Below are 13830 nucleotides of genomic sequence, written 5' to 3' on the forward strand. Positions count from 1 at the left end.
TCTACAAAAATCAAATGAAAATAAAGACTTAAACCTAATATCACAAACTATGAAACTACTACAAGAAAGCATTGGGGAAAATCTCCAAACACTGGCCTGGAAAAAGATTTCTTGAGCAATACCCCCCTAGACACAGGCAACCAAAGTAAACATGGACAAGTGGGATCACATCAAGTTAGGAAGCTTCTGCAGAGCAAAGGATAAAATCAACAAAGTGAAGAGACAACCCACAGAATGGGAGAAAATATTTGCAAACTACCCCTCTCACAAGGGATTAATAACAAAATATATAAGGAGCTCAAACAACTCTTTAGAGAGTTAATGGGTGCAGCAAACCAACATGGCACATGGATACATATGTAACAAACCTGCACATTGTGCACATGTACCCTAAAACCTAAAGTATAATAATAAAAAAAAAAAAGAAGAAGAAAACATGAGTAGGAAACTCTGATACTACTGTTGATAAACAGTGGTTTCAGACAAGGCTGAAGCAAACCTGGAGCTGTGGGAAGTGGCAGATGAAGAATGTACATCGGGGAAAAGGGGAAAAGCAGTTATAGTCTATCTTTGATAGTGTAAGGAAATAAAAACATAGTAACAAGGGTTTTTAAAAAATTTATTATGTTTTGGTTTTAGGTTGAATATACTATACAAAATGTAGTATCTAGTAAATTTTAACAATGGAATAAGAAAAAAATAGAAAAAATCTAATAAGACTGGCAATAACAAATGCTGGTGAGGATATGGAGAAAAAGAAACCCTTATACACGGTTGGTGGCAATGTAAACTAGGGAAACTGCTATGGAGAACGGTTTCTGAAAAAACTAAAAACTGAGCTACCATATAATCCAGCAATCCCACTGCTGGCTATGTAACTAAAAGAAATGAAATCAATATATCAAGGCAATATCTGCACTCCTATGTTTGCTGCAGCAATGTTTACAATAGCTAGGATTTGGAAGCAATCTAAGTGTCCATCAAAGGACAAACAGATAAAGACAATGTGGGGCCATATAGAGGCTGGGGGTTGGGGGGAGGTCAAGCGTAGCCTCTTCTCCTTTACCAAGATCGCGGCTTGTCCCTGTTTTGCCACAGTTCCTACCTTATGAGCTCGGTTTTCTTATGCTAATAAGAGTGGAAAAGCAAAAGCTGGCAGGCTGACAGAGGCAGCCTCCAGACGGACTTTCTGGCTACTGACCGTTTTACTGTGGTTTTCCCGGATTGTGTGTAGGTGTGAGATCAACCATGAGTTCTGTTGCAGTTTTGACCCAAGAGAGTTTTGCTGAACACCGAAGTGGGCTGGTTCCGCAACAAATCAAAGTTGCCATTCTAAATTCAGAAGAGGAGAGCAACCCTCCAACCTACAAAGATGCCTCCCCTCCACTTCCTGAGAAAGCTGCTTGCCTGGAAAGTGCCCAAGAACATGCTGCAGCCTGGGGGAACAAGATCCAGCCCATCAAGGCTTCTGTCATCACTCAGGTCCATGTGCCCCTGGAGGAGAGAAAATATACGGATATGAACCAATTTGGAGAAGGTGAACAAGCAAAAATCTGCCTTGAGATCATGCAGAGAACGGGTGCTCACTTGGAGCTGTCTCTGGCCAAAGACCAAGGCCTCTCCATCATGGTGTCAGGAAAGCTGGATGCTGTCATGAAAGCTTGGAAGGACATTGTTGGTAGACTGCAGACTCAGGCCTCAGCAACTGTTGCCATTCCCAAAGAACATCGTCACTTTGTTATTGGCAAAAATGGAGAGAAACTACAAGACTTGGAGCTAAAAACTGCAACCAAAATCCAGATCCCATGCCCAGATGACCCCAGCAATCAGATCAAGATCACCGGCACCAAAGAGGGTATATCAAGAAAGCTCGCCATGAAGTCTTACTCATCTCTGCTGAGCAGGACAAACATGCTGTGGAGAGGCTAGAAGTAGAAAAGGTGTTCCACCCCTTCATCACTGGGCCATATAACAGACTGGTTGGCAAGATCATGCAAGAGACAGGCACGCGTATCAACATCCCCCCACCCAGCATGAACCGGACAGAGATTGTCTTCACTGGAGAGAAGGTACAATTGGCTCAGGCTGTGGCTCGCATCAAGAAGATTTATGAGAAGAAAAAGAAGACTACAACCATCGCAGTGGAAGTGAAGAAATCAAATCCCAACACAAGTATGTCATCGGGCCCAAGGGCAATTCACTGCAGGAGATCCTTGAGAGAAGTGGAGTTTCCGTTGAGATCCCGCCCTCAGACAGCATCTCTGAGACTGTAATACTTCAAGGCGAACCTGAAAAGTTAGGTCAGGCGTTGACTGAAGTCTATGCCAAGGCCAACGGCTTCACCGTCTCCTCGGTCACTGCCCCTTCCTGGCTTCACCGTTTCATCATTGGCAAGAAAGGGCAGAACCTGGCCAAAATCACTCAGCAGATGCCAAAGGTTCTCATCGAGTTCACAGAGGGCGAAGACAAGATCACCCTGGAGGGCCCTATAGAGGATGTCAATGTGGCCCAGGAACAGATAGAACGCATGGTCAAAGATTTGATTAACCGGATGGACTATGTGGAGATCAACATCGACCACAAGTTCCACAGGCACCTCACTGGGAAGAGCAGCACCAACATAAACAGAATCAAAGGCCAGTACAAGGTGTCTGTGCGCATCCCTCCTGACAGTAAGAAAAGCAATTTGATCCGCATCGTGGGGGACACACAGGGTGTGCAGCAGGCCAAGCGAGAGCTGCTGGAGCTTGCATCTCGCATGGAAAACGAGCATACCAAGGATCTAATCATTGAGCAAAGATTTCATCATACAATCATTGGGCAGAAGGGTGAACGGATCCATGAAATTCGTGACAAATTCCCAGAGGTCATCATCAACTTTCCAGACCCAGCACAAAAAAGTGACATTGTCCAGCTCAGAGGACCCAAGAATGCGGTGGAAAAATGCACAAAATGCATGCAGAAGATGGTGGCAGATCTGGTGGAAAATAGCTATTCAATTTATGTTCCGATCTTCAAACAGTTTCACAAGAATATCATTGGGAAAGGAGGTGCAAACATTAAAAAGATTCGTGAAGAAAGCAACACCAAGATCGACCATCCAGCAGAGAATAGCAATTCAGAGACCATTGTCATCACAGGCAAGTGAGCCAACTGCGAAGCTGCCCAGAGCAGGATTCTGTCTATTCAGAAAGACCTGGCCAACATAGCCGAGGTAGAGGTCTCCATCCCTGCCAAGCTGCACAACTCCCTCATTGGCACCAAGGGCCATCTGATCTGCTCCATCATGGAGGAGTGCGGTGGGGTCCACATTCACTTTCCTGTGGAAGGTTCAGGAAGCGACACCGTTGTTATCAGGGGCCCTTCCTCGGATGTGGAGAAGGCCAAGAAGCAGCTCCTGCATCTGTTGGAGGAGAAGCAAACCAAGAGTTTCACTGTTGACATCCGCACCAAGCCAGAATATCACAAATTCCTCATGGGCAAGGGGGGCAGCAAAATTCGCAAGGTGCGCGACAGCACTGGAGCACACGTCATCTTCCCTGCGGCTGAGGACAAGGACCAGGACCTAATCACCATTATCAGATAGGAGGATGCTCTCTGAGAGGCACAGAAGGAGCTGGAGGCCTTGATCCAAAACCTGGATAATGTGGTGGAAGACTCCATGCTGGTGGACCCCAAGCATCACCGCCACTTCGTCATCTGAAGAGACCAGGTCTTGCGGGAGATTGCTGAAGAGTATGGCAGAGTGATGGTCAGCTTCCCATGCTCTGGCACACACAGCGACAAAGTCACCCTCAAGGGTGCCAAGGACTGTGTGGAGGCAGCCAAGAAACGCATTCAGGAGACCATTGAGGAACTGGAAGCTCAGGTGTCATTAGAATGTGCTATACCCCAGAAATTCCACCGATCTGTCATGGGCCCCAAAGGTTCCAGAATCCAGCAGATTACTCGGGATTTCAACGTTCAAATTAAATTCCCAGACAGAGAAGAGAACCCAGTTCATAGTGCAGAGCCAGTTGTCCAGGAAAATGGAAAAAATCAAATGTTTATTGATTTTTGTATGTTGAACCAGCCTTGCATCCCAGGGATGAAGCCGTGGATAAGCTTTTTGATGTGCTGCTGGATTCGGTTTGCCAGTATTTTTTGAGGATTCTTGCATCGATGTTTATCAGGGATATTGGTCTAAAATTCTCTTTTTTTGTTTTGTCTGTGCCTAGCTTTGGTATCAGGATGATGTTGGCCTCATAAAATGAGTTAGGGAAGATTCTCTCTTTTTCTGTTGATTGGAATATTTTCAGAAGGAATGGTACCAGCTCCTCTTTGTACCTCTGGTAGAATTCGGCTGTGAATCTGTCTGGTCTTGGACTTTTTTTGGTGGGTAGGCTATTAATTATTGCCTCAATATCAGGGCCTGTTATTGTTCTATTAAGAGATTCAACTTCTTCCTGGTTTAGTCTTCGGAGGGTGTATGTGTCCAGAAATTTATCCATTTCTTCTAGATTTTCTAGTTTTTTTGCATAGAGGTGTTTATACTATTCTCTGATGGTAGTTTGTATTTCTGAGGGATCGGTGGTGATGTCTCTGTATCATTTTTTATTGCATCAATTTGATTCTTCTCTCTTTTCTTCTTTACTAGTCTTGCTGGCGGTCTATCAATTTTGTTGATCTTTTAAAAAAACCAGCTCCTGGATTCACTGATTTTTTTGAAGGGTTTTTTGTGTCTCTACCTCTTTCAATTCTGCTCTGATCTTAGTTATTTCTTGCCTTCTTGCTAGCTTTTGAATTTGTTTGCTCTTGCTTTTCTAGTTCTTTTAATTGTGATGTTAGACTGTGGATTTTAGATCTTTCCTGCTCTTGTGGGCATTTAGTGCTATAAATTTCCCTCTACACCCTGCTTTATTTAAATGCATCCCAGAGATTCTGGTACATTGTGTCTTTGCTCCCATTCATTTCAAAGAACATCTTTATTTCTGCTTTCATTTTGTTATTTACCCAGTAGTTACTCGGGAGCAGGTTTTTCAGTTTCCATGTAGTTATGTGGTTTTGAGTGAGTTTCTTAATCCTGAGTTCTAATTTGATTGCACTTTGGTCACAGAGACTGTTTGTTGTGATTTCTGTTCTTTTACATTTGCTGAGGAGTGCTTTACTTCCAATTATGTGGTCAATTTTAGAATAAGTGTGATGTGGTCCTGAGAAGAATGTATATTCTGTAGATTTGGGGTGGAGAGTTCGGTAGATGTGTATTAGGTCTGCTTGGTGCAGAGCTGAGTTCAGGTCCTGGATATCCTTGTTAACCTTCTGTCTTGTTGATCTGTCTAATATTGACAGTGGGGTGTTAAAGTCTCCCATTATTATTGTGTGGGAATCTAAGTCTTTTTGTAGGTCTCTAAGGACTTGCTTTATGAATCTGGATGCTCCTGTATTCAGTGCATATATATTTATGATGGTTAGCTCTTCTTGTTGAATTGATCCCTTCAGCATTATGTAATGGCCTTCTCTGTCTCTTTTGATCTTTGTTGGTTTAAAGGCTGTTTTATCAGAGACTAGGATTGCAAACCCTGCTTTTTTTTTTTCGCTTTCCAATTGCTTGGTAGATCTTCCTCCATCCCTTCGTGTATGTGCATCTTTGCACGTGAGATGGGTCTCCCGAATACAGCACACTGATGGGTCTTGACTCTTTATGCAATTTACCAGTCTGTGTCTTTTAATTGGGGCATTTAGCCCATTTACACTTAAGGTTAATATTGTTATGTGTGAATTTGATCCTGTCACTATGATATTTACTGGTTATTTTGCCCATTAATTGATGGAGTTTCTTCCTAGCATCGATGGGTCTTTACAATTTGGCATTTTTTTTTAGTGGCTGGTACTGGTTGTTTCTTTCCATGTTTAGTGCTTCCTTCAGGAGCTCTTGTAAGGCAGGCCTGGTGGTGACAAAATCTCTCAGCATTTGCTTGTCTGTAAAGGATTTTATGTCTCCTTCACTTATGAAGCTTAGTTTGGCTGGATATGGAATTCTGGGTTGAAAATTCTTTTCTTTAAGAATGTTGAATATTGGCCCCCACTCTCTTCTGGCTTGTAGAGTTTCTGCCGAGAGATCCGCTGTTAGTCTGATGGGCTTCCCTTTGTGGGTAATCCAACCTTTCTCTCTGGCTGTCCTTAACACTTTTTCCTTCATTTCAACCTTGGTGAATCTGACAATTATGTCTCAGGGTTGCTCTTCTTGAAGAGTATCTTTGTGGTGTTCCCTGTGTTTCCTGAATTTGAATGTTGGCCTGCCTTGGTAGGTGGGGGAAGTTCTCCTGGATAATATCCTGAAGAGTGTTTTCCAACTTGGTTCCATTCTCCCCATCACTTTCAGGTACACCAATCTAATGCAGATTTGGTCTTTTCACATAGTCCCATATTTCTTGGAGGCTTTGTTCGTTTCTTGTTACTCTTTTGTCTCTAACCTTGTCTTCTTGCCTTATTTCATTAATTTGATCTTCAATCACTAACACCCCTTCTTCCACTTGATCGAATCAGCTATTGAAGCTTGTGCATGCGTTGCAAAGTTCTCGTTACATGGTTTTCAGCTCTATTAGGTCATTTAAGGTCTTCTTTACATTGTTTATTCTAGTTAGCCATTCATCTAATCTTTTTTCAAGGTTTTTAGTTTCCTTGAGATGGGTTCGAACATCCTCCTTTAGCTTGGAGAAGTTTGTTATTACCGACCTTCTGAAGCCTACTTCTGTCAACTCGAAAAAGTCATTCTCCATCCAGCTTTGTTCCATTGCTGGTGAGGAGCTGCAATCCTTTGGAGAAGAGGCGCTCTGACTTTTAGAATTTTTAGCTTTTCTGCTCTGGTTTCTCCCTATCTTTGTAGTTTTATCTACGTTCAGTCTGTGATGTTGGTGACCTACAGATGGGGTTTTGGTGTAGATGACCTTTTTGTTGATGTTGATGCTATTCCTTTCTGTTTGTTAGTTTTCCTTCTGTCAGATCCCTCAGCTGTAAGTCTGCTGGAGTTTGCTGGAGTTCCACTCCAGACCCTGCTTGCCTGGGTATCACCAGCAGAGGCTGCAGAACAGCAAATATTGCAGAAGAGCAAATAGTGTTGCCTGATCCTTCCTCTGGAAGCTTCGTCCCAGAGGGGCAGCTGCCTATATGAGGTTTCTGTCAGTCCCTACTGGGAGGTGTCTCCCAGTTAGGCTACACAGGGGTCAGGGATCCAGTTGAGGAGGCAGTCTGTCTGTTCTTAGAGCTCCAACGCCGTGCTGGGAGAACCACTGCTCTCTTCAGGGCTGTCAGCCAGGGACATTTATGTCTGCAGAAGTTGTCTGATGCCTTTTGTTCAGCTATGCCCAGCAGAGGTGGAGTCTAGAGGCAGTAGGCCTTGTTGAGCTGCAGTGGGCTCCGCCCAGTTTGACCTTCCCAGCCGCTTTGTTTACCTACTCAAGCCTCAGCAATAGCGGATGCCCCTCCCCTAGCCAGGCTACCGCCTGGCAGAGCAATCTCAGACTGCTGCGCTAGCAGTGATCACGGCTCTGTGGAAGTGGGACTCGCAGAGCCAGGCATGGGAGAGAATCATCTTGTCTGCTGGTTGCTAAGACCTTGTGGAAAAGCCCAGTATTTGGGTTAGAGTGACCCATTTTTACAGGTAGTCTGTCACAGCTTCCCTTGGGAAGGGAAAGGGAAATCCCCCAACCCCTTGGGCTTCCTGGGGGAGGTGACACCCCGCCCTGCTTCAGCTCACCCTCCATGGACTGCACCCACTGTCCAACCAGTCCCAATGAAATGCACCAGGTACCTCAGTTGGAAATGCAGAAATCACCCATCTTCTGCGTCGATCACGCTGGGAGCTGCAGACTGGAGCTGTTCCTATTTGGCCATCTTTTGGGAAGTTTAAGAGAAGTCTGACTGCATCTTGTGTATAATCTTGTACCTCTCTTTTCACACCAACTTAGCATGCTGCATGTATTTTTTAAACAATGTTTTAGGTGGACTGTGGCCATTTCTCCCCTCTCTCAAGTCTTATTTGATTGTTCGTCCAGAAACAATTTTAAAATTTGCAGAGTTACATCTGGAACAAGGAGTTTGGTTGGAGGAATTTAAACCTGTAGATCATGAAAGGGATTATTCTGAATTGTCACAGCTGACATTGAGTCTGTGCCTAATGATCTAAGTGACGTGGATATTGTAATGTCTTTGAAGTTTTTATTCACAAACTGGCTAAGGAAGTGATGTACTCATTGGTTTATATCTGAAAAGAAGAATGAATAAAAACCATGTAACAATCTTACAGAAAATTAAATTCATCTTGGAATTCTTTGTGGAAATAAATTCAATGAGGTAGAACTTGGGGAAAGTTTTCCTGTAATTTATTGAAATCAAATTTGACTATAGCTTGTTGAGAATTATTGAGAATTAAGCATGTTTCAAGACTCATAGATTTGGGGGTATTTGAAGAGTAAATACTCCTCTTGTGGCTAAAATATTTTGAAGATGGTCTTTGTCCAGCAGTAACCCAAGATTCAAGGCTCCCCAGTTAACTGATGATCCAGTAAGATCACAGTTCCTGTGATAGTGGCAGAAGGTGTCCAGCAAGGAGTTAGCAGCAGCTTGGTTGGCTTGTGTTATACTCCCAATGAAGGCAGAAACCAATCACTAGCACATAAAATAATTAATTCCTGCCCTCTTGTCACAAAGTAAAATTTTATTTCACCAACTACTTTGGGGCTTAACAATTTCTCCAACCAAGAGATATTGAGAGCTTAACGGGGCCCATCGAGCTAGAGTATGGCATTAAGAATTAAACTGATTTTACTCTTTGAAAAGGTATTTCCTGTTCAAAGTAATGTCTTTTCCACCTCAAAATGAAAAATATTACATTGTATCCTGATAATTCAGCATTCTCCATTCTGATTTTTTCAGCAACTGCATTTCTTTCAGTTGCTCATTTCTTTCAGTTGCATTTCTTTCCTTCAACTGCTCAGAAGGTGGATTTCTCAGTGAAATAATCACAACAAAACCATCTCCTTACTATACAATAAATGTCACCATTTAAAATCCAAGGCCAGAGAGCCTCCTGATGCAGCATACATTCTTTTTGCCTTGAAGGGTTTCCTCTTTGCTCTACACATAGGTATTTGTGGAAGCAGACTTTCTGGAACATCGACTTTGAACACAGCAATAGGGATGGCCACACATATGAAATATCACAACAGAACAGGGTTCACCAGTACATTCTTTTGAAAAAGAGAGCAAATTATTTTTGAAACTCATTGATTTTAGCTGTTGACAAATCTACAGAACACAATCAGGCAGAATTTCTGTAAACCCTGGCTGAGATTTAGAATGTGGACATGAATGTGACTGTGAGAATTAAGCAATAATTACTGTAAAAATTCAGGTTGGGGTTGGCCACATATGATGACAACATCTCAGAGACAAAGAGGGTCAAAGAGTGTTTCTTTGATGAGTTTCTCTAAAGGTGGCAGTAAAACGAATGCCTGGCAGTGTTCTACTTTTGTCATATTCCCAGGGAGGGTGAGAGAATCATGGCACACCCAGACCACTTCCTTAGTAGGCAAGGTTAGCACTTCACCTAGAATGAATCCTCCTTGCTGGGGGGAAAAATATAGCAGGCAAGGAGAGATGTTTGTCATTTGGTGATACCTGTGAGAATGTCTCAAGCTCTTTGAAGTAGGATGCACAAGGTCCATTTCTAAATACTAGAAACGTCTTGCTGTGAAAGCACATGATGTCAGGAGTTAAGAACTCCGATGATGCCACATAGGAAATCATGTGGCAATGTGATCACCGATCTTCTTAAATGACCTTGCAGATAGCTATTACTGTACTGCTGAAGTCCAGTGCCAGTGATTTATGTTTCCCCATTGTGTTATCATTCCAGTACAAAGTATTGCCACACTTACAGCTAAGGGAAAATTATCTTCTGGGTGGATGCATACTTTTTCAGTCTCAACTTCCAAAAATTGGTCATCAAGCAGTGTGGGTTTCTGTCTTTCTATCTCAGCTTTCACCTCTACTTCATTGTAGAGATCTGAGGTGTATAGAGTGAATACCTCAGAGTTCTGGTTGCCCTTGTGAAGTTCACTATCATAAACCATTTCAATAAGAAAGTATGCCTAATTTTAGAAATCAATATTGTCCCCTGATCTATATAGAGTTCTGGGTAATTCTTGCCTTTACATTTAATAAATAATAGCTTCTGATAAGCTTGCAATGCCCTGTGGGCTTCTGTCACTAATATGTGTCATCTGAAATGTGACACATGGCCCTCCCATCAAAGAGGTTCTTGTCATGCCTGAGAGAACAAGTCCTGGATCAACATAATTCAAATTTCTTATTGTCTGTAAGTCAACACTGTCATAGAATAATTGGCAATTTTGGACTTTAAGGCCAAAATAAGTTGAGGAAATGCCTCACACCACTTTGTTAGGTATTAAAGAAGTGTTCTTGGGATCTCTTCACTTAGTTTTTTAATTCCCCACATGAATAAAACATGATGGAAGTCCTTGGTTTCAGTTTTCATCATAACACCTACCGTCATCTCAGAATCTTGACTTCTTGTTTCTGATTCCTGAAACCCAATATACTTGGAGTCATAAGGGAAATATTTATTAAGCTGTTCGGCTAGTTCAAATGCGTCAGCAAGAACTAGTAATAAAGGCACTTCACCAGGGTTCTCAAGCACTTGAATCATATTTGCTTCCACATGTTTTCTAGAAGCAAGTTATCATTAGATTATGTTTACTATAGGTGAACACAATCTCTTCTAGTCTTCATTAAGTGGTACCATATTGTAAAGAACCCACATGTGTCAAAGTAGTTTTCTGTAGATTTTGTGACTTTCATGTATATCTGCATTTACCTTGAATAACCTGTTGTGAACTGTTTTCAAACCTTCATAAAAGCATGGCCAGTTAAGATTGTGGCCAAATTCTAGTAGGGAGTTTGCCAAATCAAAAAGTCTCATACCTTTTATTTGGTTGTGAAGAGGAGGACATTAGGCTTCTTCACCTATAATTTCCCTGATGTTTCTTTGGAGGGCTCTCTTAGGGGTTACTTCAACAAACAAAGTGTTTTTTCTTTCACTGGTTGCAGTTGTGATAGAACGGATTAAAGCAACTGGCTCTCAAATGTTCCTGGACCAATATTTGCCCGTAGTAAAACCTTCTTCGGAAGCAGTTTTTCCTGTCACTGTTGAAATCAGTTGCATTTCGGGCTCCCTCCTCACCAGATTCCCAATGCTCTCTTCAATGTCTTTGAACATTGGATCCATCATATAGCTCATATAGCTGTGATAAGCAGCTGGAGCTGATGAGATGTACAGAAATTTGTTTTGTTTTCTCAAACTCCTGAGCCAGCTCTTCATGACACTTGGCTATAGCTTCTTCCTCTCCTGATGAAGTACAGAACAAAGACTGTTAAAAGCTGCACTGCACATGTTTTCAAAGGAGCCTACATCCCTCAGGATTTCTGTTCTGGAAATCTCGAAATGCTCTAAAGAATAAAGTCTATTTTGTAAAAATTTAAATAATTCCCTCCAGTAAACTGCCTTTTACAGTAAAAAGTGGTCTTGTGGTTCTCACATATTTTTCACTGTTTAGCACAATATCATAAACCTTAAATAACACCATGGAAATGAGTGATACTGAAGGGCTCCCAAGAAGTAAAGTTATGACATTACAAAGAAAAGTCGAATTGCTTGCTATGCACCACAGACTGAGGTCTACAGCTGTAGGTGCCCACCATTTCAGACAGATGATTCTTCATCTCAGAAACAGATGATATAAACTTATGATATCAATAAGTATACCATGGAACTATAAATATATGTCCTCTTCCTTATGATTTTCTTAAGTGTTTATTTTATCTAGGTTACTTTTTGTTAACTTTTATTTTAGGTTCAGGAGTACATGTGCAGGTTTGCTATATAGGTAAATTGTGTGTCATGGGAGTTTGGGGTACAAATTACTTTCTGTCACCCAGGTAATAAGCATAGTAACCAATAGGTAGTTTTTCAATCCTCACCCTCCTCCTACCCTCCACCTCAAGTAGACCATGGTGTTTGCTGTTCCCTTCTTTGTGTCCATATATAAGCAATGTTTAGCTCCCACTTATAAGTGAGAACATGTAGTATTTGATTTTCTGTTCTTGCGTTAGTTTGCTTAGGATAATGGCCTCCAGCTGCATCCATGTTGATGCAAAGGACACGATCTCAATCTTTTTAATGTCTTTGTAGTATTCCGTGGTGTATATATACCACATTTTCCTTATCCAGCCTACCAACCATGGGCATTTAGGTTGATCTAATGTCTTTGCCATTGTGAATAGTGCTGTGTGAACATATGCATGCATGTCTCTTTATGGTAGAATGATTAATATTCCTTTGGGTATGTATATGCCCAATAATGGGACTGTTGGGTCAAATGGCAATTCTAAGTTCTTTGAGTAATCGCCAAACTGCTTTCCACAATAACTGAACAAGTTTAAATTCCCACAGAAGTGCATAAGCATCCCCTTTTCTCCACAACCTTGCCAGCATCTCCTATTTTTTGACCTTTTAATAATAATCATTCTGACCGTTGTGAGATGGTGTCTCACTGTGGTTTTGATTTGCATTTCTCTAATGATTAGTGAGTTTGAGCATTTTTTTTTTCATAGCCTTGTTGGCCACATGTTATGTCTTTTGAAAAGTATCCGTTCATGTCCTTTGCCCACTTTTTAATGGGGATGTTTGGTTTTTTTTCTTCTAAATTTGTTTAAGTTCCTTGCAGATGCTGGATATTAGACCTTTGTCAGATGGGTAGATTGCAAATATTTTCTCCCTTTCTGTGAGCTGTTTACTCTGTTGATAGTTTCTTTTGCTGTAAAGAAGCTCTGTAATTAAGTCCCATTTGCCAATTTTTGTTTTTCTTGCAATTACTTTTGGCATCTTTGTCATGAAGATCATTTCCAAGTCCTATGTCCACAATGGTATTTCCTAGGTTATCTTCCACGGTTTTAATAGGTTTTCATTTTAGATTTAAGTTTTTAATCCATCTTGAGTTAGTTTTTGTATCTGGTGTAAGGAAGGGGTCCAGTTTCAACCTGCATATGACTAGCCAGTTATCCCAGCACCACTTATTGAATAGAAAGTCCTTTCCCCATTGCTTTTTTAAAATGGAGTTTGTTGAAGATTGGATGGTTGTGGGTGTGCTGCATTATTTCTGAGTTCTCTATTCTGTTGCATTGGTTTATGTGTCTGCTGTTGTACCAGTACCATGCTATTTCTGTTACTGCAGGTTTGTAGTATAGTTTGAAGTCAGCTAGCAAACTACCTATGACATTCTTCACAGAATTAGGATGAACTATTTTAAAATTTATATTGAACCTAAAAAGAGCTGGAATAGCTAAGGCAATTCTAGCTCACTTTTATAAGAATATACTATATTATACATAGAATATACAGCATATGTATTAATCAACTTTGTTATGGGTAAGGTTTCTGGCCAACAGTAGGTTGTTAAGTCAGTCAGCAGTTACATTTTGGGGAAGTCAAAATTTAGGCAAATTTTCAGCTGTGTGGGGTTCAGCCCCTCTAACTTCCACATTGTTCAAGGGTCAAGAGTACTGAAAGAGGAAAAAAAACTAAAATGAGCCATGTGTGATTCAACTGGAATTAGAATCACCAGGAAAAACTCATGGTTTTCAGTATATTCTAATATAGAAATATGGATGAATGTAAGCATGTATGTTTGTATATTTATCCATCCAGCTGTATTTTTTTGCTCTGTTCACTGAGGAAGCCTATGAGCAATGACAACTCCAATAGCCATACAT

The 13830-nt window shown here is 41.3% G+C and overlaps 1 protein-coding gene across 1 annotated transcript; it reads left to right on the forward strand.

The window, feature by feature from the left end:
* Nucleotides 1–1039: 1039 nt before the first annotated feature.
* On the forward strand, nt 1040–9257 carry LOC116483123 (vigilin-like). The gene is given in 4 exon segments (XM_032176861.2): nt 1040–1857; nt 1860–2153; nt 2156–4044; nt 9125–9257. Coding segments are annotated over 4 exon segments (2925 nt in total). The 5' UTR covers nt 1040–1248.
* The last annotated feature ends 4573 nt before the right edge of the window (nt 9258–13830 follow it).

Source organism: Hylobates moloch, unplaced genomic scaffold (genome assembly GCF_009828535.3).
Source record: "Hylobates moloch isolate HMO894 unplaced genomic scaffold, HMol_V3 SCAFFOLD_15, whole genome shotgun sequence".
In the NCBI taxonomy this organism is placed as follows: Eukaryota; Metazoa; Chordata; class Mammalia; order Primates; family Hylobatidae; genus Hylobates; species Hylobates moloch.